Raw genomic sequence first — 25,264 nt, 5'->3', positions numbered from 1 at the left:
TTGGGCTCCATTAGTTCAAATGGTGCTGCTATTATGTGATTTTCTTATAATGAGATTGCACGAGAACAGAACTACTGCGTTATAGCAGAACTCACTGTATGTAGTCTGAGTGTGCAATATGCAAAACTGGGCAAGGGGCAGAGTTCGAGTTCCCACTATTAACATCCCTTATATTAATTCCCCAAAATTAGCATCCATGGCATTAATGTGCCTATAAATCAAAGTAGAATTAAAGAATAAATGAGAATTCAATGCAGTTTTATAGCCCATGTTTGACAATACAAATTGAAGAGTGTTAACAGAATATCCTAAAGTTTAATCTTGAGTGTAATTCATAAGTATGGAAATTAACTTTCTCTCCTCTACTATGATTACTGTCTCTGTATTTCAGGTTCATTATGACTTTGGACTTCGCAATATTTTATCTGTTTTACGAACACTTGGTGCTGTCAAGCGAGCCAGCCCCGAAGATACTGAATCTACAATTGTCATGAGAGTCCTTCGAGACATGAACCTTTCCAAACTGGTCATTTGATTTTCTAGCTCTTTATTTTGCTGGCATTTAAGTTGCCTCATCTAATTGCATAAGCTAGTTTTTTTGTGTGTTTATTGTTAAAATATCACAGCTTCACATACAGAGTTGAATATTCTGAACAATTGTCAAAGAAAGCTGGACAAAGGCATTGAAGCAATGAGAGTTTGAAATATAGAACTGAATGGTAATAGAAAACTTGAGGTAGTGAGAAATGTGGGCTCCACACAGATTAGAAACAATGAAGAAGTTAAAGTTGAACATTTTGATAAAGGGTGTGATGACATTCAGTGCAACAAAGCCTGAAGAAAAGGAAGCAGTGGTAATTAGTAAAAAATGGTGGCAATTGTGAAAAGAGGTGTGAGTTTCAAACACACTTTGTGTGTGGTGGGGGAATGAGCCATAGAACTTTTATGAAAGGATTTCAGGCAATATGTGTGACCAACTCATGAAATATAACCTGAATCATTTTGGTTCAAAAATATATAAGCTAATTGACACAACCATTGTGAAAACATTGTTGTGGAAGGATGATAAGATCATTGAGTATAGATTGGTAGCTGTAGACTGCTGTATCAGAACAAGAAAACTTGGCAAAGTGAAATGGGAAGATAATTTTATGACATAATGCAAGATTTCAGTGGAATGAAGTGACTGCAAAGCACAAAAATATGTTGTTTCCTTCCTGAAACACAGCCAGTAATGCCTTTTTTTTAACGAGGCCCAAAAGCAAGTTTGGATCCTGAATTTCTACTCGACCATCAACTGTGCTAGGAGAAAGTGAAGACTGCAGATGCTGGAGATCAGAGTCAAAATGTGTAGTGCTGGAAAAACACAGGCAGTCAGGCAACATCCGAGAAGCAGGAGAGTTGACATTTCAAGCGTAAGCGCTTCACCAGGGATGCGGCATCAAACTATGATGCCAGATTTGAAGTGGGAGGTCAACCCTAGAGGGAGGGGTCGCCTCAGCACTGATGCTGGATGGCCAACCCCACCACTTTCTGGTCTACAACATGAACCGAAATAATTGCTGTAGTACATTCAACCCAGGGTGTGCATGTGAGGTATTAGTACGAGTATTTCAGTGTTTATCACTTTTTGCCTTCTGGTTCCAGATTGATGAGGATGAACCACTATTTCTCAGCCTGATAGCAGATTTGTTTCCTGGTATTCAATTGGATAAGTCTGACTATCCTGAGTTTGAAGCTGCTATTGACAAACAGGTACTGGTGCGAACTATTTGTATAATTTTTAACAAAATCTGTAACAGTGAACACCTTCTAAAGTGGAATGCATGGCAGTTTCAAATCACTATTCCAAATGGAAAATGGGATTGACTGAACACATTTTGAAAAGTTCAGTGTACTTAATGAAAATTAAATGTTACTAAATGTCAATTCTAGAGGCAGTAATTAATCACTGACTATCTATGAGTTTGTTTTCAGATTGAGGATGCAGGCCTAGTAAAACATACGCCATGGAGACTGAAGGTTATCCAGTTGTTTGAAACGCAATGTGTACGACATGGTATGATGACATTGGGCCCAAGTGGTGCTGGAAAGACAACTTGTATTCATACACTCATGAAGGCTATGACAGGTAAAGATTGTCCTGATACAAACAGTTTTTAGCATTGCGATACTAACTGAGAAAATGTCTAGTTGTGTTAAATTAGAAAAATAACCAATGCATACTAAGTTGTTGATATACTGTGTATGAATAAGAGAAGAACGTATTGCTTCCTTCTGTTGTGTAAGTAGATACTTACAATTTTTCAACCTGCATGTCTCATGATTTGCAAACTGTGCTTAGTTTCCCTATTGTGAGTTTGTGGCACATTAATTGAAAGTGAATTAATGTCTTTTGTTTAAATGGTGAAATAATGAATTTCACCCAAACTTGCTTATACTTTTGTAACCAAATGTGCACAGTACAATTTCAATCCTTGTGCAGTTTATTAAGAAGCATCATCCTTAATAAGAAAAGGACATAAGCAGTATTCTGGAAGGGTGTGAAAGAATACAACACCCTCAAACAGAATATGGAATCTGTATTAATTGATGAAGTGGATCTTTAGTATAGGTGAGTTCCTGGATTTGAACCCCTATTGTAAAATTCTCTTTAAAATGGAGACAAAATTTTGAGAAGCTATCTGATCCAACTGGAACGTACAGTAAGATGTTTTCCACAGTACACTTGTGTAGTGGACATGTGTAGGCAAAACCCTACCACATAGTAGGGATGCAAATTGAGGAAACATATAAAAGGAAATGAGCTAACTCAAATTTGGGTCGGCTGAATGTTTACATGGTAAATCTGTTTGCAAATTTAAATCTCATTGTAGTGAAGTAACAGCAGCTGTGTGGATACAAAGTAATATTTACATTTTGGAAGTTAAGATTGTGCCTGTTGCTATTCCCCTTTTCGACAATGAGTTCAAAGACCACAGCAACTCAGTATAAATTTTGCTCATGAAGTTCTGGTGCTTTTGGCAATTACCTTCCATCTGTGTCTTTCTGTTCTGCCTTTGGAAACTTCTCCTCCTTTATTCTGTCAGCACTATTTATGATTAAAAACATGCCTATCAAATCTCCACTTATCCTTCCTTGCTGTTAGGAGAACACCCCAGGTTTCTCTGCATAACTGATACCATTCTAAATCTCTTTTGCATTATCTCTCGAGCCTTGGTCTTTTCCTAAAGTGTAGTGCCCAGAACTGAACACAGTTATCCAGCTGGGGCCTATTCAGTGTTTTTTTAAAGGTTTAGTATAACTTTCCTGCTTCTGTATTCTGACTCACTCCTAATAAAGACGAGGATCTCATATGATTTATAACAATCCCCTCAATTTGTCCTTTTACCTTCAGTGATTTGCATACATATATTTTTAAATCTTGCTGTGCACCCAATAATCCCTCTAAGTTCCATGGTCACACAGGCAGTAGGAAGTTCTTGCACATCAATTGGTGTACCAAACAATGGCTTCACCTTCCTGAATCCACTACCATACACAGATAATGAATGTTATCTGCAGTTCTTTAACATCAATAGATGTAGGTGTAGAGTATCGCTCTTTACATGACGCCTGAAGACAAGCCTTTGCAACAGCTTCAGAAGAGAGACCCCTGCTACACCAAAGAGAATTTTCAATTTCTGCAATCTTAACTTCTAAAATGTAAAATTCTCCAAAGAGAATATTATTTGGTGTCAAATTATGACAGTTTAGTTTAATGTTATTTATTGCCAAGAAAAATTGCCTTGAGTTTGTCAAAATTGATTTTAGTCAGAATTGCTGTAGTGGGCAAAATTAAAAATGGATTTTAATTATATTGGTTTGGGCAGATACTTCACTTCGGGCTCAGAGATACAAAGACTACTCCAACTGCAACAATTAGTTGCCTGACATGCATTTTTAAATTTTATTGCTGCTGTAGTCATTGGCGTTGCTAAAAGGCAGTAGCTGTTTCTTGAATATTTTAACTTGTTGCCTTTTGCTGGCCAGAGTGTGGTAAGCCTCACAGAGAGATGCGAATGAATCCCAAAGCAATTACAGCTCCTCAAATGTTTGGCCGTCTCGATGTTGCAACCAACGACTGGACTGATGGAATATTTTCTACGCTGTGGAGGAAGACTCTCAGGGCCAAGAAAGGTATAAGAATGAGTTTGGAAAATATGTGAGATATTTGAGTGACTTATAAATTAATATTCTCATTTCAAAGAATTTTGCCTGTAGTAGAAAACATTACAGAGATCTATATGTTGTCACCCAATATATAGACAGTTATTAATGGAGAGCATTACTTGATTTTTGGTGTATACTCTATCTGTAGAGATTGAGTTTTTTTCATTTCACATCATAAAGACATTGGACCTCTCAAATCTATTACAAAGTTTGAAAGTATTTTTGGTGGTGGTCATTTAAACCGTTGTAATAGGTTGTCTTCTTGATTATAAATTTTTATTCAAATGGATCCATTTTTAGAAATCCAACAGAAGAATGTGTGAAAGGGTGAATTTCATGTCAACTGGACCCCTGTTTGTTTTGCTTTTGCCAGTTATTTGGACAGCGAATACTGTCTTGTGCAGTGCATGTCATTCTTCCCACATAGAAAACTTGTGATGAAATAGATTTGGGTTTAAAATCCAATGTTATTGGCACTCTACCCAATCTTTGCCACTGCTATGCCAGATATCCACATCAGGAACTCTGCTGACTTAGAAGGTCACGGTATTTTAAGGAATACAGTCAATGAGAGAAATGGGAAAATGCATATTACCAATTTAAGAGACCAATGAAATAAAGTTATGAAGCTTGGTATTACAGATGTTGCCTGCTTTGAGGGTTTGCCTAAGGACATGGAGACCATGCATTCTTTTAAATGTGTATATTTAACATTTAAACTACTCACATCGATATGAATTACATACAAGTATTTGGGATTAAATAGCATGTTCAAACTATTTCAGACAGACATAATTCCAGCAGTTATCTTTTCTGCTGTAACATTGTGCTAATTATTCTGTGTTTTTCAAATTTAAATCTATGGTGAACGTGATGTAGGTGAACACATTTGGCTGGTACTAGATGGTCCTGTTGATACCATTTGGATAGAAAATCTTAATTCTGTCCTCGATGATAACAAGACTCTCACTCTGGCAAATGGAGATCGTATCCCAATGGCACCAAACTGTAAAATAGTTTTTGAGCCTCACAACATCGACAATGCATCTCCTGCCACTGTCTCTAGGAATGGAATGGTGTACATGAGTGCCTCAGTGCTTGACTGGAGGCCTATCTTAGAGGTAAATGACTAACTTCTCGAGTTCTGCAAATACAATAATTGAAAACTGATTAATCTTCACCCTTATTTTAGGTGTATTTTGCTCATTATGATAAAAAGGTGCAAAATCAACATCAACTACAAATATTTGACTTAGTAGAAATCATGCAAAGTGGGAGTTCAAGTACTCTAACAATAGGGTGACTGCATTTAAACATGTTTAAAGCTGTTGAGCTCTATAGTTCTGTGTGATTCAATAAAGTGTTTAGTGTATCTCTGGGACTTGTGAATGCGTGACTCTAAGTAAACAGTGTTTGCAACATTTAATATTTTGACATCTGTAGAAAAACTGATAGTCTATATCTGATCTACAATTCTTTGTGGAGTATTACAGACAGCAAATTGTACTTAGAAGTTAATCATTTTCTTTTAACAGAGTTGGTTAAAGTTACGTTCGCATCACGAGGCTGACATTCTCAAGAAGCTGTATGCAGCTGTGTTTTCAGACCTTTACCATTTCAGCATACACTCATTAAATCAAAAGGTGAAAGTGCTTGAAGCCTTTGTAATTATGCAAAGTATTAACATTCTGCAAGGACTTCTACCTTCCAAGGTACACCATTTAATCTCAAAGACTATTTGCTAGGAGTTTTTAAAATCATCTGATTGATTGAAAAACAGATTATGTGGATAACCACTCATGCAGTAGAAGGCCATCATGGGATCTATTTTAGCAGGACCCATGTAGCCTGACGCTGTGGCAATCTCTCCTTAATTCCTTGTTATTGCATTCCATGCTTACGTCTGCAAATTTAAATCATTATCATTGCTGACTTTTGTATTCTGTGTTGAGACATTGTTGCCAAATTTTCGGACAATAAAGGATGTAGTTCAGGAATAGAGGATTGGATATTGATGTGTTAATTAGACTTAACCCCATTTTAAAACATGCAATATGTTCTAGGAGATTTGGATGCTTGCACAGCCATGTGCCGCAAAGTTGTACATAAGGGAAAGTGACAGGATAATCAGATAAAGACTGCTTTAAACCAGCATTGTATGTTATTTAATGTTAGAGTGCATTAAAAAAAGGTGGAATGTATTTCTGTAACTCGTTAAGCTACCAAGACCCGGCATTGTTTTTACTTTTAGGTGATTTCAATACGTCTGCCCTAATTTATATTTTCCCTGGTTTAAACTTTACTGTCATCTCTAACAGACTTCAAAGGTTGTGAAAGAACTAACCCTTCTGGAAAGGTACTTTATTATCTCTCAAGGCATCCTATTATGTGAAAATAATTCTGAAGCTGACTTCCAGTGTATAGTATTCTAAGCATCATTGATAGGGACAGAAAGTGCAAGAGCAGAGAGGTTATGCTGAATATATATATAAGACACTAGTTGGACCTTAGCTGCAATAATGTGTATTGTTCCAGTGGTCACTTTAGGAAGGACGTAAATACATTGGAAAGAGTGCAGACTAGTTTGCAAAGCTGATTCCAAAGGTGAGAAACTTCAGTTATGTTGATTAATTAGAGAAGTTGTAACTATTTCCTTTGGAAATGAGAAGCTCTAAGAGGAGATCTGATAAAGGTTTTCAAAATCATGAAGGCTCTGGATAGAGTAAATAGGGAGAAATTGTTCTGGTTTGTAAGAGGGTCAAGAACCTCATAGAAGTTTATAAAATCATGAGGGGCGTGGATAGGGGGAATAGTCAAGGTCATTTTCCCAGGGTAGAGGAGTCTAAATCTAGGAGGCATAGATTTAAGGTGACAGGGGAAAGATTTAGAAGAGACCTAAGGGCAACATTTTTACATGGATGGTGGTGCATGTATGGAATGAGCTGCCAGAGGAAGTGGTGAAGGCTGGTACAATTGCAACATTTAAAAAGCATCTGGATGGGTATATGAATGGGAAAGGTTTAGAGGAATAAGGGCCAAATACTAGTAAGTAGGATTAGATTAACTTTGGATATCTGAACAGGTTGGACTGAAGTGTCTATTTCTGTGATGTACAACTCTATGACTCTAAGAATAAGAGGGTAGAGATTCAAAATATTTTGCAAAAGGAGCACACATGATAAGATAAGAATTTTTCTCACAGTAAACAGTTAGTAGCTGGAATGCAGTGTCTGAAAATGTGATGGATATAGTTTCAATTGAGGGATTCGAGAGGGCATGAGATGATCATTTAAATATAACCAATGTGCAAGTATATAGAGGAAAAGCAGAAGAATAGAACTAAGTCAAAATATTCGTTCAGCGAACTGATGTAGACACAATCGGCTGAATGGCCTCCTGCATTGTGGTAAATCTGTGGCTCAGCCAGAATCTATCATACTTCATCATTTCCGCCACCTCCAAACAGACCTCACCATCAAGGGTATATTTCCCTCCCCTCCCCCATCAGCGTTCCGAAAAGACCACTCCCTCTGCGACTCCCTCGTCAGGTCCACACCCCCCACCAACCCAACCTCCACTCCCGGCACTGTCCCCTGCAACCGAAAGAAATGCAAAACTTGCACCCACACCTCCCCCCTCACTTCCCTCCAAGGACCCAAGGGATCCTTCCATATCCATCACAAATTCACCTGCACCTCCACATCATTTACTGCACCCAATGTGGCCTCCTTTACATTGGGGAGACAGGCCACCTACTTGCAGAATGTTTCAGAGAACACCTCTGGGACACCCGCACCAACCAACCCAACCGCTCGGTGGCTGAACACTTTAACTCCCCCTTCCACTCCGCTGAGGACATGCAGGTCCTTGGCCTCCTCCATCGCCAGACCATGGCAACATGATGCCTGGAGGAAGAGTGCCTCATCTTCCGCCTAGGAACCCTCCAACCACAAGGGATGAATGCAGATTTCTCCAGCTTCCACATTTTCCCTCCCCCCACCTTATCTCAGTCCCAAATGTTGGACTCAACACCACCTTCTTGACCTGCAATTTTTTTCCTGACCTCTCCGCCCCCACCCCCTCTCTGGCCTATCACCCTCACCTTAACCTCCTTCCACCTACCGCATTCCCAACACCCCTCCCCCAAGTCCCTCCTCCCTACCTTTTATCTTAGCCTGCTTGGCACAACTTCCTCATGTCTGAAGAAGGGCTTATACCCGAAATGTCGATTCTCCTGCTTCTTGGATGCTGCCTGACCTGCTGCGCTTTTCCAGCAACACATTTTTCAGATCTAACAGGGTGTCCATGTTATTCAGTTAGTCATCTAAATCTTAAGAACTACTCTCATCTTCCTCGAAATGCTTTAAAAGATGAATACATACATGCAAATATAGTGTTCATGATTCAGAAGTATCAAATAGCAGTAAAGTACCAAGAAATATTAATGAATAAGAAGAATTCCTAAGGGGTATAATCTTATTGTTATAGCTGTTAAGATATCTAAGCAATCTTCTTGTTTCCTTATGCTTATATATGCCCAACAAAAAAGCATTTGTTTATTGTTCCTTCCTCATGCCATGAGTATTTTCAATTTTAATGATTGAGATTTAGACTTCTATGTCCCTAAAACAGATCTACATTCTGTAAGGAGTACTGCTGACTGTATGAGTAGTGGTGTCGTCAACCTGTTAGGATTGTCCTGGACTCCCCAGGAATAAAAGATTAATTTCCATGACACCTCTGCAAATACCTGGGTGAGAATCTTAGAGATGTGTATTTTATTACTTTTCATTCAGTCTTTGATTCGTTGTTAATAAACGAAAAGAGAACTGTGAGAAAAACTGCTTGAAAGAGTGGGCAGGTAAAGTTTGAAGGTTTGCGATGAATTCAATTAAAGTTGGTGACCCAAGCTGCCAGAGGTGTCTGGAGCAGTAACCCAGAGTTTTTTCGTTGGGATCCACATTATTGGTGATCTAGAGATGTCAAGAAATACAGTCAGATTTCTGTTTTAAATCAAACTTAAATCAGCATTGTCATTGCTGTTCTACTGTAGGAACAAATTGGCGAGTTAGACCACCAGAATGTGGAACAATTGTTTATCTTTGGTATAATGTGGAGTATTGGTGGTACTCTTGAGCTGGATGACAGAAAAAAGATGGAGTGTTGGCTGAGAAATCTTACTTGTATCAAATTGGATATGCCTGAAATTTCTTTAAATGCTGAAGAAACAATGTTTGACTACCTTGTGGGCCCTGATGGTGAGTCTCCAATAATGTTCAAACATGTTTGCTGAGCTTAAAGCTTGATAATTATGCAATTATGGTTTGATGGAAGCAATTGTGTAACACATGAGGCCTGATGAAAGCAGCAAGGCTGCATCAGCAGTCCTATATTATAACTGGGTCAGTTACTGTCCCTGGTCCTTCCCTGACTCATGCTGGCTTGGCCTTCCAACATGGGGCCTCCAGAAATTCAAATGGGATGAAGAAAAGATAAAGTTCTTGAATCCCACTAAATGTGCTCCAATTAGAGCTGGTGATCAATCATCTTGAGATTAATCACCTCAGTGTTGTCAACTTTTGACATTTAGAAAGCCAAATTTAAGTTGTATGACTCCAGGGAAGCCGTTCAAGAGAATATAGCTACTTACTTCCTGCAAAATCTTAGAGCAACCTCCAAACACAATGCCCTTGATATTGGAAGAGTAAGGGCAGGTGGAGAATTCAAACAGTTAGAATCAAGCCTGTTTTTAGCCTTTCATCAAGTGTAGGCACAGTTTTTATATACTTTCACCGTTTGAAGCTTTTGCAAGAACAAAGGGAAACCGGCAATTTTACAAACAGGTAAACCAGCAGAGAGGGGTTCATTTTTTATATTTAGGACATCTTGGTGTCTGCTGGTGTTTATGGCCTTCTAGTTATTTCTGAAACAGAATCAAACATGTTTCCCATATAGAGTCAAGTTGAATGTTTAATGGTGTATGTATGATTATGAGGTTACATTGCTACTGCTTGTTTATAATGTGATTGTAAGACATCACCATGAATACAGTAATTATTTTTGTCCTGCAAGTTGTTTGGGAAAGTTGATACCATACAATTAAAGTTAACTATTTTTCACTCAAACTTTCACAGTTGAGTGTTTCATTGTTGATCAAATGTTTTGCCCTTTCTTACGTGAAGGAATTTTTTTTTAAACTTTTATAACAGGGAACTGGTTACACTGGAGCACACAGGTGGAGGAGTACATTTATCCTGTAGATACCATTCCAGAATATGGATCGATCCTCGTGCCAAATGTGGACAATGTTAGGACAAATTTTCTCATTCATAATATTGCCAAACAGGGCAAGGTATTTTCAACTTTCTGGATATGTGGATCACTGTATTAGTTTGTAGTAATTGAACAGAAAACTGGAAATCAAACACAATAGGCAGAGAATGTTAAGTCAGGTTAAAAATCATTGCGGATGTGATAGGCTCATCATTTCATTCATGCGGGAAGAAATTCCTAATTGTGTTACTCTTAATTTATATAAGTTTTTAACAGTAAATGAACCTGAATGGTACTTTACATGATATAATGGTGCTGCCTTCCATCACAACGCAAAAGCAAAATACTCCTGATGTTGGGAATCTGAAATAACAGAAAATGTTTGCTCTGCAGATGTTGCCTGGCTTTTTTTTAGATTAGATTAGATTAGATTCCCTACAGTATAGAAACAGGCCCTTTGGCCCAACAAGTCTACACTGACCGTCCAAAGAGTAACTCACCAAGCCCCATTCCCCTAATCTATACTTACCCTTGACTAATGCACCTAACACTATGGGCAATAGGAAAGCCTGGTGCCCTTCCTAATATTAATCCTACCCAATTATCTGGTTGAGGCTTGGCACTAGCATATGCTTTGATGGCTGTGTTCTTCAATTACCAACAAGTCTTAGACTAAGACTTGAATCTAGAGCATTGTGTCTTAGGGGCCAAGGGCCTGAACTATAAGAGCAACTCTCAAATGATGAATATGCTCAGGATCCTGAAATGACTCCACAGAGGCTGGTATCCCGTCACCGAGTCACCCTTTATCTACATGTACAGAGTCCTTGACACTGATCCCACTCCCTCAGAGCCAGCTATCAGCATGAACAGAACCTCTGACACTCCAGTTTTCATCTGTCATCCAGGGCTCCCTGATTAGACCAGATTAACAGCCCCCGTGAGAGAAGTTATATTCTGTGATGTCCACCTGGCTGACCTCATTTTGATCACTATAACCTGTATGCTTTAGTGCATTACGTGTTAATTGTTAGACCTGGGTTAAACTAACTCAACATGGTAGAGAGTAAAAATGCTCATAGAGAAATTGGGCTGGTTACAAAATCTGTGGTCATATTGGACACAAGAAAAAGTTGTGTACTAAGTCTTCATGTGAAACAGTAACATTTAGGGTTGGGTATGTTTCTGATTCAAGGTTGTAATTCAGCATTCAAGTTGCTTTGTCTATTTCTGATCCTTCACCCTGACAAATTTGGTTTTAACTATTGTGATACCGTAATGTGCTTTTGTATTCAAGTCACCAATCACCATTCTGCCCAATTGCAAAATTTATTGAGGGTCATGTTTTCATACTTTTGTGTCTCATGATTAGCTAATCTCACCTAATTTCTATGCAGCGTACTATTCTCCCAGACACTGGTGAGAAACTAGCTAGGAGGCTGGACTGTCCTCAGTTTGGTTTGCCCTCCCAAGTCCATAAAATCCTAAGAAATAGGGACAGGGGCAGGCTGATAGAGCAGACGCGAGGGATCAATCATTCAATAGGGTCAAGGTTATTCCGACATTCCGCACCTCTACTTTATCCCTATTACTCAAGAATTTATCTCAGCCTTAAATGTGCACAAGAACTCTGCCTCCACAGCTTTTGTGGCAAGGAGATCAAAAGACTCTCAACTTTCTGAGGGAAGAAATTCCTCCTCATCTCAGCCTTAAATTAGCATCCCTTTATTCTGAGACGATACCCCCTGGTTCCATGAGGGGAACATTTCTCTCTGCAGTTACCCTGTCAAGCCCCTTCAGAATACTATATGTCTCAATAAGATCAACTCTCAATCTTAAAATTGCTTTGAGTAGAGGCCCAACCTTGTTAACCTTTGCTTGTAAGACCACTCCTCCATAGCAGGGAACATTCTCGTGAACCTTCTCTGAACCGCCTCCAATGAAGTGATATCCTTCCTCATATAAGGGAACCAAAACTACTCACAGTATTCCAGCTGTGGTCTCACCAACACCTTGTACAGTAAGACTTCCCTTTGCGTATACTCCAATCCCCTTGAAATGAGAGCCAGTATTCCATTTACCTTCCTGATTACCTATTGCCCCTGTGTGCTAGCTTCCTGTTTTTTATGCACATTTTATCTTCTAGTCAGTCAGGTGTGATGGATCACAGTCAGTCCTGGGATTTAGGGCAGTGATGTGAAGGAGGGGACATTGCTGCATTGAGGAACGTGGGGAGCTCAAGTGTAGAGACTGGTGCCAAGATGCTGTGTGCCAGGATATAGAGAGGAACATCCCTTTGATGACAGAAACAGGATCAATCTCGAGTAAAAGAGTGAGAGAGAACTCTAGATGCAAATGTAGGAACTAATACAGCATGAGAAGTCACGGAGTACTGTGGGATTGGAGGGTGAGTGGGGGAATCTTTGAAAGTCAACATCACCCTGGTTTTGGTGGGGGACGATGGATAATGCTACTGAATAACTATGTGGTTGGCCTGAGGCTTGCAGAAAATTGATGTATGATATTTAAGATGAAAGATTTGGGTGGGAACATGGAGAGTTTCAAAGCTGATGATGGGGACTGCAAAGTACCATGGAACTTGAAGGTTTGGAGGGGATGTACCTAGAATAGTAGACAGAGGCTGCAGCACATAAGCCTGGTCTAGAAAGCCTTTCATCTTAATTAAATCTCAACTACACAACATTTGTACCCTTCCTTTATTGTTGTCTTTGCTCTTTTACACTGGTAGTGCCTCCCTGAGCAGTAGGAAGTTCATACCCAAAATAATTTAACTTGATTTCTTTTCATAGGGTGTACTTTTGACTGGTGAACAAGGAACTGCGAAGACAGTCATCATAAAAAATTACCTTTCTAAGGATAACACTGAGAGTCATCTGCCAAAAAGCCTCAACTTCTCCTCAGCCACTACACCTTTAATGTTACAGGTAAAAAATGAATGAATAACTGCCTGAATGGAACCTCCACCTTGCGCCCATTAATGACGCAATTTGTTATCTTTCACAATATCCCCCCATCACCATCTGCAGTCGTTTGCCACTAAAGGCACTCTCCTCTGCTTATGAAGTACCTCAGCGCTTTACTGACAGCTCTTCACTCTGACAGACTTTGAAATCCCTGTCTTTGAGTCGGGCACAATGCTAACCCTTTCCAACTCTGACATGTTTCCAACTGACTTGTTTCCAAACCCCAAATCCAAGGCACTCAAACTATCACCTTATCATGCAATTTAAACTTTATCCTCCAGTAATACTTCCACACATCTACTTCCCACTTGTGACACCCAGTTGGTTAGCAACCCTTTCCTTCCATCCACTGAAGGAATACTCCCAAATGCTGATTCACTCTACATGCCTTTTTTGAGTTGCTATGTTGCCAGTAACTCCTCCCAACCAAAGTTTTTATCCACACATGTACTTTCTCAATCACATTCTTCTAAACTACATTTCTGATAGTTGTCCCAATAATTAGTCACAGAGTCATAGAGATGTACAGCACGGAAACAGACCCTTCGGTCCAATCCGTCCATGCCAGCCAGATATCCTAACCTAATCCAGTCCCACCTGCCAGGACCTGGCCCATATCCCTCCAAACCCTTCCTATTCATATACCCATCTAATCGCCTCTTAAATGTTGCAATTGTACCAGCCTCCACCACATCCTCTGGCAGCTCATTCCATACACGTACTACCCTCTGTGTGAAAGAGTTGCTCCTTTGGTCTCTATTATATTTTTCACCTCTCACATTAAATCTATGCCCTCTAGTTCTGGGCTCCCCCACACCAGGGAAAAGACTTCGTCTATTTATCCTATCCTTGCCCCTCATGATTTTATAAACCTCTATAAGGTCATCCCTCAGCCTCTGACACTCCAGGGGAAACAGCCCCAGCCTGTTCAGCCTCACCCTATAGCTCAAATCCTTCAACCCTGGCATCATCTTCGTAAATCTTTTCTGAACCCTCTCAAGTTTCACAACATCTTTCCGATAGGAAATAGACCAGAATTGCATGCAATATTCCAACAGTGGTCTAACCAATGTCCTGTACAGCCACAACATGACTTCCCAACTCAATACTCTGACCAATAAAGGAAAGCATACCAAACACCTTCTTCACTATCCTATCTACCTGTGACTCCACTTTCAAGGAGCTATGAACCTGCACTCCAAGATCTCCTTGTTCAGTAACACTCCCTAGGACTTTAGCATTAAGTGTATAAGTCTTGCTAAGATTTGCTTTCCCAAAATGCAGCACCTCACATTTATCTGAATTAAATTCCATCTACCATTTCTCAGCCCATTGGCCCATCTGGTCCAGATCCTGTTGTAATCTGAGGTAATGCTCTTCACTGTCCACTACACCTCCAATTTTGGTGTCATCTGCAAACTTACTAGCTATACCTCTTATGCTCGCATCCAAATCATTTATATAAGTGATGAAAAGTAGAGGACTCAGCACCGATCCTTGTGGCACTCCACTGGTCACAGGTCTCCAGTCTGAGAAACAGTACTCCACCACCACCCTCTGTCCTACCTTTAAGCTAGTTCTGTATCCAAATGACTAGTTCTCCCTGTATTCCCAGAGATCAAACCTTGCTAACCAGTCTATCATGAGGAGCCTTGTTGAATGCCTTACATCCACTGCTTTGCCCTCATCAATCCTTGTTGTTACTTCTTCAAAAAACTCAATCAAGTTTGTGAGACATGATTTCCCATGCACAGAGCCATGCTGACTATTGTCACGGAAATTAAGCTGACTCGACTCTAATGCTACCAAGAGCAAAGAACAGGTTTATTTTGAAACTCTGCAGAGCTGACCCAATACATTGGCTTGGCAAGCTGCCGCATGTAAGGGATGCCTGACCAGCTTTCACATATTGTCTTTATACTAAACTTTGCTTACTCTTATCACATCTCAAGGCCAAGAGCTGGGAACATTTGAGCTCCTTTCCACTCATGGAGTTGTTTTTCTCATTCCTTGACTGTTGATATGATAGTGACTGTCCTTGTGAGGCTACTGTGAGTCTGATTATATTTTTCCTGACTCTGCTTTTCTGCCTGCCTGCAAGACTTTTCGAAGTATTCTTTTACAGATTTCACAATAAGTGTTAATTTTCCATTACACTATCCCTAATCAATCTTTGTCATTCCAAATACATGTACATCCTGTCCCTCAGGATTCCCTCCAACAAGTTGCCCACCACCAACGTCAGGCTCACCAATGCCTGGCTTGTCATTACCATCCTTCTTAAACAGTGGTACCATGCTAGCCAACCTCTAGTCTTCCTACAACTCACCTGTAACTATCGATGATACAAATATCTCAGCAAGAGGTCCCGTAATCACTTTCCTAGCTTCCTACAGAGTTCTAGGGTACACCTGATCAGGTCCTGGGGATCTATCCATCTTTTATGCATTTCAAGACATCTAGCTCTTCCTCCTCTGTAATATGGACATTTTTCAAGATGTCACCTGTCTATTTTCCTGCAATCTATATCTCCCATGTCCTTTTCCACAGTAAACACACTGATGAAAAATACTCATTTAGTATCTCCCCCATTTTCTGCCGCTTCCTACAAAGGCTGCCTTTCTCTCCCTAGTTACCTTTTTATCCTTGATGTATTTGTAAAAACCCTTTGGATTCTCCTTAACTCCATTTGCCAAGGCTATCTCATGTCCCCTTTTTGCCCTCCTGATTTCCTTCTTAAGTATACTCCTACTGCTCTTCACTTGATCTATCCTGTCTATGCCTGACATATGCTTCCTTCTTTTTCTTAACCAAACCCTCAATTTCTTTAGTCATCCAGCATTCTCTATACCTATCAGCCTTTCCTTTCACCCCAACAGGAATATACTTTCTCTGGATTTTCGTTATCTCATTTTCCAGCCGTCCATTTACCTGCGAACATCTGCCCCCAATCAGCTTTCAAAAGTTCTTGCCTAATACCGTCAAAATTGGCCTTTCTCCAATCCTCCACAGCCCTTCACATCAAGGGGCATCTCCTATTGCATCCCCCTCCCCATCTCATTGCCATTCCCCAACATAACCCCACTCTCTAAATCTGGAATTATTTTCCTCCACCACAAACCCTCCAACCTCCTTCCTAACGCATCACCCATTACAGTTCTGTGGTCATTTCTCCCTCTTCATGGGAGGAAAGGGTGATCCATGTAAGAAGGAAAGTACATCCCTCTCAGGGTCTTGTCTGTCTGCCTCCTCCCCTGTACCATTTCCTCCTCCAATCCCTCTTTTTCCATCCATTTTGTACCCTCCTTACCTCATAATTTCTTCCTATCACCATTTCTTCCTTTTTGCTATTTTCCTTCTCCCTATTCTCGCCTTCTTCTCATACCTCTTCCCTTCCATCCATCTTTGACAGTTTAACTTTGTTATAACTGCTAACGTTGACCTCAAGAAATTTCTTGACCACACACCCTGCCCATAGAAGCAGAACTGAGTTGAAACTAATTACTAGACAGTTAATAGAGAATTGCAAGTTATACATCAGTCTTGGGTTTCAAATGATCACCAAATCACTTGAATGTCTCAAATGTCCTGCAGTTTAAAATGTTACTTGAATCCCTCCTTTAGATAATGGCATAAGAAGCTGTTCTCACTTATTCACAATTGAATATTAAACTTAAGCATGTTCTATTGCACATTTTAGTGAATGCACTATAAAGTTATTATCGTGATTAATCCTCTTGTATAAATGGCCTCTTGTGTCATTGACTTTGAGGGTCAGCTGCAGTCCTTGCTGACAGATTTCCCACTCTGTTATAGCCAGTATATATCAGAAACAAATTAGAGGGTTTAATCTAACGTTGAGCCTCAAGTGACTGTTCATTGCCATGTAATAACACTCTAATGTCATTATTTTATCTTTATTTCAGACAGTCTTTTAAAAAATAAATATTGACATAAATTTAGATGGCAGTGTAGATTAATGCATAAAATTACTAAGGAATATTGATAAATTAGAGAAATGGGTAAATGGATTTCAATAGAAGCCAGTGTGAATTTATCCAAAAAGGATAGATTGAAGTACTTTCTAGAAGATCTGAAGCTAAATACACTGGATGTCCAAAGAGACTTGGCGGGGGGGGGGATGGTGGCGGTGGGGTGCATGGGGAGGGTAGAGCGGTTCAGGTACATAGATCTTTAAAATGCTGTTGTGAACAAAACCTGAAAATAATCAGTGGAATCCTGGCTGTTTAATTGAGAGAAATGGATAGAAGGATGCAGAAGTTATGTTGTGGCTATACAAAACGTTGATCAGGTCCCAACTGAAGTACTGTGAGCAGATCTGGACACTACACCTTAGGAAAGATATGCTGGCCCTGGCGGGAGTACAACATAGAATTACAACTGTGATACCTAGACTTCAGGGATTGTATTACGAGGAGGGATTATACAAATTAGATCTGTTTTCGCTATAATTTATAAAGTTAAGGAGTGATTTGATCAGTCTTCAAGATATTAATAGGAACAGACAGAGTAAATAAATATAAAGTGTTCCTACTGGCTGGATATTTTAGAACTAGGGGCCATAGTCTGAGGATTAGGGTGAGACCATTGAGAAGAGATTTTCTTGAGCAATTTCTACACACAAAGCAAGTTAGACATTTGGAACTCTTTTTCACGAATGGTGGTTGATGCAAGATCAGTTGTTAATGTTATATCTGAGGTGGATACATTTTTGATAAGCAAAGATATTAAAGGATATGGGCCAAAGGCAGGTTTACAGAGGTAGGCCACAAGTCAGCCACAATCTCATTAAATGGAAGAACAAGCTCAAGGGGCTGACTGTCTTCCTGCTGTTCCTATAAATGTTGTTGGGATCAACTAATTCAAGAAATGTTGTTCCAAATAGGATCAAAAACTCATTCACTTTGATTAGTATGTAACAAACTAAAAGATGATTAGAATTTCCATCTTTCAATGTAAGTGTACATATTCTTCCTTTTTAATTAGAGGACTATAGAAAGCTATGTAGACAAAAGAATGGGGAATGTATATGGACCTCAAGCTGGAAAGAAAATGACTGTGTTTATAGATGATATAAACATGCCTATTATCAACAAGTGGGGTGATCAGGTAAATACAACTGCTCAGTTCATTTATTTACTTATTGACTTAGTTCATATCAGATTGTCATTATCTTGTTGACTGTATCTAACAAGACTACACTTGTTAAAATGAAGAAGGTATTTTACAATATATAATTCCAGGTGGCCAAGAAGGTGTAAAATTGACAGTGTTGTCTAACCATTGCATTTTTTTTAGTATGAGCTAGGCCATTAGCTTAAGGAAAACATCACCTTGTTAAATTTTCTGAGCGTTGGTTTCTAAAACAATAGAGTCTGGAGAGGTTAGAGAGCAAATATACATATCTTTGTATACTAAGGTTCTCAACCATCCAGGACTTCTCTAAGTCTCCAGGAATCGATGATTAACCTTTAGGGTACTATTGCAGGTGACCTGGAACAAGATAGTTTGGCTTTTCAAAAATCCATGTCTTTATTTTCTTGTAGTGCAGTTCTTTGCTAGATATAAAAATATTGACAATGGGAAATTTTTTTTGATTGTCAAGATTTATCCATTTGATCAATGAAGAATTTCCTCACTTTCCAATTAGTGCAGAAAGGCAGTTCACTGCAAGAATGAACTATGGGGTGAGCAATGATAGGAGTGTGCGGGCAGGAAAATAAGAATTAGGAGGCTATCATTGGCCAGTGTTCCGCTATTGAGGCTGGTAGCTTGAGTTGGGACATTTTATGATTCAGCGTGTCCACCATGGTAGGTGTGGGGGAGAGGAGAATGTGGAGAATGGGTTGCTCATTTTATATTTTCAGCACTCCAATATTGATATGAAAAGTCCTTTTAGAAGAAGCCAAAGTCACAGATAGCATTAGGACACTATGTCAATAGTGTTTATGATACACCAATAAGGTTTGAAGAAAATAATTCAGCCTGATGAAACCAGAAACTATGGATTGCTCTCTTGAAAAGTTAACCAGTACAAATTGGAACTATAAGTCTGATGGCATGTTCTTTGAAACTATATATGCTACTTGTATGCTACTTATTTTTCACAATGTTAAATTGGTAAAATAAATTTTCAACTTTGAATTTTCTTAATGTGTTTTGATATACTGGTGCATGATTATGTGACGGTTAACTAGTTATAACTAACTGTACTGAATTTTTAACAATGTACAATGATGAGACTGCATCTTCCTGCAGTTCTGGTACTGGCACTTTCTACAATGAGAGTAGGTTGGGACAATCCGCTGACAGGAAAATATGAGTAACATATTGTTTTGTTATGATTTAAGGTAACCAATGAGATTTTAAGGCAGTTGATAGAACAGAAAGGCTTCTATAACCTGGAGAAGCCAGGAGAGTTCACACACATTGTGGACATCCAGTTTATTGCTGCAATGATCCACCCTGGTGGTGGACGGAATGACATTCCTCAAAGACTGAAGAGACATTTCTCGATTTTTAACTGTACGCTGTATTCTAACATCTCCATTGACAAAGTCTTTGGTAAGTCAAACTTTATGGGTATGTAATTCTTAACCAATTATTTCTTTTTGCAAATTGGTATCATTATAATTTACAGATTGCAATTGTCATCCTTAATATAAAATTTGCAATAAATTTTATGCACAGTAGGGTGTAAAAATATAATTAGTGGCCATAGATTTAATGTTGTGGCCAGTATTTCTGAAACTTATGTTTGGTTAGGCAGTGCGATATTTAGGAAAAGCTTGGGAAGAACTGTTTTGGCACAAAAATGTTACAAAAGAAAAGTAGATTGATTTATGTAATTACATAAGATTTTCTCTTCTATGTCATTATTTTCTAATGGCTTCAGGTGTGATTGGAGTGGGTCATTTCTGCAAGCAGCGAGGATTTACTGAAGAGGTGGTAGGCTTAGCAGCTCAGCTTGTTCCCATCACACGGAAATTGTGGCAAACTGTCAAAGCTAAAATGCTTCCAACACCAGCCAAGTTTCATTATGTGTTTAATTTAAGAGATCTCTCCAGAATTTGGCAGGGCATGCTCAACGCCACTGCGGAAGTCATTTGTTCCAAAGAGGTACTCGTTTTGTAATAATGATGATGATTGTATTTCAAAGGTAATTTATTAGCTGTAAATGACTATAAGGGGACATGATAAGACATTCTATAAGTGTAGCCTCTTTCTGTACATTCCCTGCTTTTAAATAACAGCACTGTACTTCATTACATTTCCTTTTGTTTGCACATCTCATAGCCTTCATATTTTCTGCCCAGCTTTACTACATTATATATAAGCATGTTTGGGTATGGAGACCTGGGCACTACGGTTCATTTTTTTCTCTTGTCCAACTTAATAAATCATTATACAAAATACCATGGATGCTGGAAATCTGAAATGATAGTAAAAAAACACTGTAGTCACCTACAGAGAGAAAGAAACATTTAATGTTTCTGGTTGAATATCTTATGTCACAACTAACAACCAAACTGTAACAGGTTATGAGCACGTACAAAGGCAGGAAATGGGAATGGGGAAAGGGAACACGAGAGATCTGTTCGAAGATGGAAGGCAGGTGAGATTAACAAAAGGGATCATGGTACAAGGCAATAGAAGACGGCAATAGGATAAGTGAAGAAACAAAAAAATGGATCTAAGGGGGTGAAAAATCATCATCAACATCAGTTGTCTGAAAAGAAAAGTAAAAATGTTATTATCTGAAATTATTGAGTTCATTGTTGAGCCTAGAAAACTGTAAAGTGTCTAATTGAAGAGGTGCTATTTCTCAAGTTCATGTTAAGTTTCATTGGAATAGTTTTGGAGGCCAAGTCTTGAGAGGTCAAGGTACGAATTTGTTGGAGGATTTGAATTACAGATGACCAGAAACCATAATCATGTAGCTGACAGAACAGAAATGTTCTCACAAAGTAGTCAACCAATCTACATTTTACTTCCCCAATGTAGTGGGGATTAGTGGGCAATAGGCATAGTAAAACTGAAAGAAGCACAAGTAAATCACTTCTTCAACTCAAAATAAACTCCATGATTGAAAAATGTACTTTTCTCACCAGTGGTATTCAAGTGCTGACCCCACTCTTGACTGTCTGCTTAGAAAACAAGCACTGTAAAGCTCAAGTTTGTGTGTCATCTTAAAAATGTATTATGGCAAGAGAGCATGAAGAGAAATTTCAAAGAAAATTTTCCAAGATGGAGGACAGGAAAAATATCTGGCAGTAACAGCTGCTCTTTTTTTTTTGCGGTAGTTTGGGTGCTGGAGGTGATTTCCTCGAATTCCAGGAGCACCAATTACTGTTTTATATGCTGTTGCATTGTTTTGGAATTTGGAAAAAAAAGTCAAAACAACAGCAGTTTTAAAAGGGACAAGAACAGACAAAGGAAGCACATGCTGAGGTCACTGCAGGAGAGAGACAGAGAAAGAAACTGACGCAGCAGTTACTGCCTTTGCTGTTTGAATTCATGTATCGCTGGACATTGGAGTGCATCTGGGAAAATTAGTAAACAGTTAAATTCACAACTGATCTTGGAGCACAGAATCAGATAAGTTCATTGTTTTAAGTGGCCGACAGAAAGTCTGCAGTAGTGAGTAGAGTAGGTTCTTTCTTGATTATATGTTTTTGTAATATGTCTCTTGATTAAACTTAAAATATAAGCCGTAACAATTAATCTAACCTAGGGCAGTGTTTTAAAGAGGTGTTAATTTCTGGGAATTTAAAGAGAGTTTAAGGGTTACTGCAGATTATATCTGCAATAAATGGTGTTGGTTGAAAATCTTATCAGATCGAATGGATCGGTAGGAGAGATAGTTAAAAGCAATGAGGAATTTGCAGTAGCAAGGGGATGTGATGGATGGCAGTTATAGGAAGGGGGGAAAGTCTCAGATACAGTCACATAGATGGGTTAACTCCAGGAAAGGTAAGAGAGGTGGGCACCTCATGCAGGTGTGTTCTGTGGCTATCCCCATTTCAAACAAGTATGCTATTTTAGAAAATGTAGGGTGTGATGATTCTCAGGGGAACATAGCATGAACAGTCACGTTTCTGGTATTGAGGCTGGCTCTAAAGCAACAAGGGGTACGTCGGGTTCCAAGAGATCAATTGTGTTAGGGAATTCTCTAGCCCGAGGTACAGGCAGACGTTTCTGTGGCCAGCAACCAAAAAGCAGAATGGCGTATTGTTTCCCTGGTGCCATGATCAAGGATATCTCAGAGAGGGTGCAGAATGTTCTCAAGGGGGAGAGGGGCCAGCAGGAGGTGGTTGTACACATTGAAACCAACAACATCGGAAGGGAAAAGGTTGATTCTGAAGGGTGATTACAGAGAGTAGACAGGAATTTAAAAAGAAGGTCCCCGAGAGTAGTAACATCTGGATTACTCCTGATGCTATGAGCTAGTGAGGGCAGGAATAGGAGGATAGAGCAGGTGAATGCATGGCTGAGGAGCTGGTGTATGGGAGAAGGATTCACATTTTTGGATCATTGGAATCTCTTTTGGGGTAAAAGTGACCTGTACAAGAAAAATGGATTGCACCTAAATTGGACTAATGTACTGGCAGGGTGATTTGCTCGAGTTACTCGGAATGATTTAAACTAGTAAGGCGGGGGGGGGTTTGGGGGGGGGAACCCAGGGAGATAATAAGGAAAGAGATCAATCTGAGACGGTACAGTTGAGAACAGAAGCGAGTCAAACAATCAGGGCAGGCAGGAACAAGGTAGGACTGATAAAATGAAACTGCATTTACTTCAATGCAAGGAGCCTAACGGGGAAGGCAGATGAACTCAGGGCATGGTTAGGAACATGGGACTGGGATATCATAGCAATTACAGAAACATGGCTCAGTTTTGGGCAGGATTGACAGCTTAATGTTCTAGGATACAAATGCTACAGCAAGGATATAAAGGGAGGTAAGAGAGGAGGGGGAGTGGCATTTTTGATAAGGGATAGCATTACAGCTGTGCTGAGGGAGAATATTCCCGGAAATACATCCAGGGAAGTTATTTGGGTGGAACTGAGAAATAAAAAAGGGGTGATCACCTTACTGGGATTGTATGATAGACCCTCCATTAGTCAGAGGGAAATTGAGAAACAAACTTGTAAGGAGATCTCAGCTACCTGTAAGAATAATAGGGTGGTTACGGTAGGGGATTTTAACTTTCCAAACATAGACTGGGACTGCCATAGTGTTAAGGGTTTACATGGAGAGGAATTTGTTAAGTGTATAAAAGAACATTTTTGAATTCAGTTTGTGGATGTACCTACTAGAGAAGGTGCAAAACTTGACCTACTCTTTGGAAATCAGGCAGGGCAGGTGACTGAGGTGTCAGTGGGGGAGCACTTTGGGGCCAGTGACCATAATTCCATTAGATTTAAAATCATGATGGAAAAGGATAGGCCAGATTTAAAAGTTGAAGTTCTAAATTGGAGAAAGGCCAATTTTGACAGTATTAGGCAAGAACATTCAAAAGCTGATTGGGGGCAGATGTTCGCAGGTAAAGGGATGGCTGAAAAATGGGAAACCTTTAGAACTGAGATAGTGAGAGTCCAGAGAAAGTATATTCCTGTTAGGGTGAAAGGAAAGGCTGGTATGTGTAGGGAATACTGGATGACTAAAGAAACTGAGGGTTTGGTTAAGAAAAAGAAGAAAGCATATGTCAGGTATAGACAGGATAGATCGACTGAATCCTTAGAAGAGTATAAAGGTAGTAAGAGTATACTTAAGAGGGAAATTAGGAGGGCAAAAAGGGGACATGAGATAGCTTTTGCAAATAGAATTATGGAGAATCCAAAAGGTTTTTACAAATACATGAAGGATAAAAGAATAACTAGGGAAAGAATAGGGCCCCTCAAAGATCAGCAAGGCGGCCTTTGTGCGGAGCCACAGAAAATGGGGGAGATCCCCAGAACCTGATCAGGTGTACACTAGAGCTCTGTGGGAGTGTAGAGAAGTGATTGCTGGGCCTCTTGCTGAGATATTTGTATCATCAATAGTCATGGATGAGGAGCCGTAAGACTGGAGGTTGGCTAACGTTGTGCCACTGTTTGAGAAGGGTGGTAAGGACAAGCTAGGGAACTATAGATCAGTGAGCCTGACGTTGGTGGTGGGCAGGTTGTTGGAGGGAATCCTGAGAGACAGGATGTACGTGTATTTGGAAAGGCAAGATGACCAGATGGGCCAATGGGCCAATGGGCTGAAAAGTGGCAGATGGAGTTTAATTCAGATAAATGCGAGGTGCTGCATTTTAGGAAAGCAAATCTTAGCAGGACTTATACACTTAATGGAAAGGTCCTAGGGAGTGTTGCTGAACAAAGAGACTTTGGAGTGCAGGTTCATAGCTCCTTGAAAGTGGAGTCGCAGGTAGAGAGGATAGTGAAGAAGGTGCTTGGTATGCTTTCCATTATTGGTCAGAGTATTGAGTACAGGAGTTGGGAGATCATGTTGTGGCTGTACAGGACATTGGTTAGGCCACTGTTGGAATATTGCACGCAATTCTGGTCTCCTTCCTATCGGAAAGATGTTGTGAAACTTGAAAGGGTTCAGAAAAGATTTACAAGGATGTTGCCAGGGTTGGAGGATCTGAGCTACAGGGAGAAGCTGAACAGGCTGGGGCTGTTTTCCCTGGAGCGTCGGAGGCTGAGGGGTGAACTTATAGAAGTTTTCAGAATTATGAAGCGCATGGAGAGGGTAAATAGACAAAGTCTTTTCCCTGGGGTCAGGGAG

General features: G+C 39.7%; 1 protein-coding gene across 1 annotated transcript in view; it reads left to right on the top strand.

Annotated features, from left to right (window-relative positions):
* Positions 1 to 25,264, top strand: part of LOC132824077 (dynein axonemal heavy chain 5-like) — a 285,827-nt gene that overhangs the window by 135,926 nt on the left and 124,637 nt on the right. The window contains 12 exon segments of the mRNA XM_060838346.1: positions 392 to 526; positions 1,648 to 1,755; positions 1,978 to 2,131; positions 4,033 to 4,179; positions 5,092 to 5,333; positions 5,748 to 5,924; positions 9,266 to 9,470; positions 10,422 to 10,564; positions 13,296 to 13,430; positions 18,477 to 18,599; positions 19,841 to 20,054; positions 20,386 to 20,609. Of these exon segments, the coding sequence (XP_060694329.1) occupies positions 392 to 526; positions 1,648 to 1,755; positions 1,978 to 2,131; positions 4,033 to 4,179; positions 5,092 to 5,333; positions 5,748 to 5,924; positions 9,266 to 9,470; positions 10,422 to 10,564; positions 13,296 to 13,430; positions 18,477 to 18,599; positions 19,841 to 20,054; positions 20,386 to 20,609 (2,007 nt within the window).

The sequence above is a fragment of the Hemiscyllium ocellatum genome, chromosome 17, assembly GCF_020745735.1.
Source record: "Hemiscyllium ocellatum isolate sHemOce1 chromosome 17, sHemOce1.pat.X.cur, whole genome shotgun sequence".
NCBI lineage: Eukaryota > Metazoa > Chordata > Chondrichthyes > Orectolobiformes > Hemiscylliidae > Hemiscyllium > Hemiscyllium ocellatum.
The sequence above is the reverse complement of the archived record's forward strand: the minus strand, read 5'-3'. Positions and strand labels throughout refer to the sequence as shown.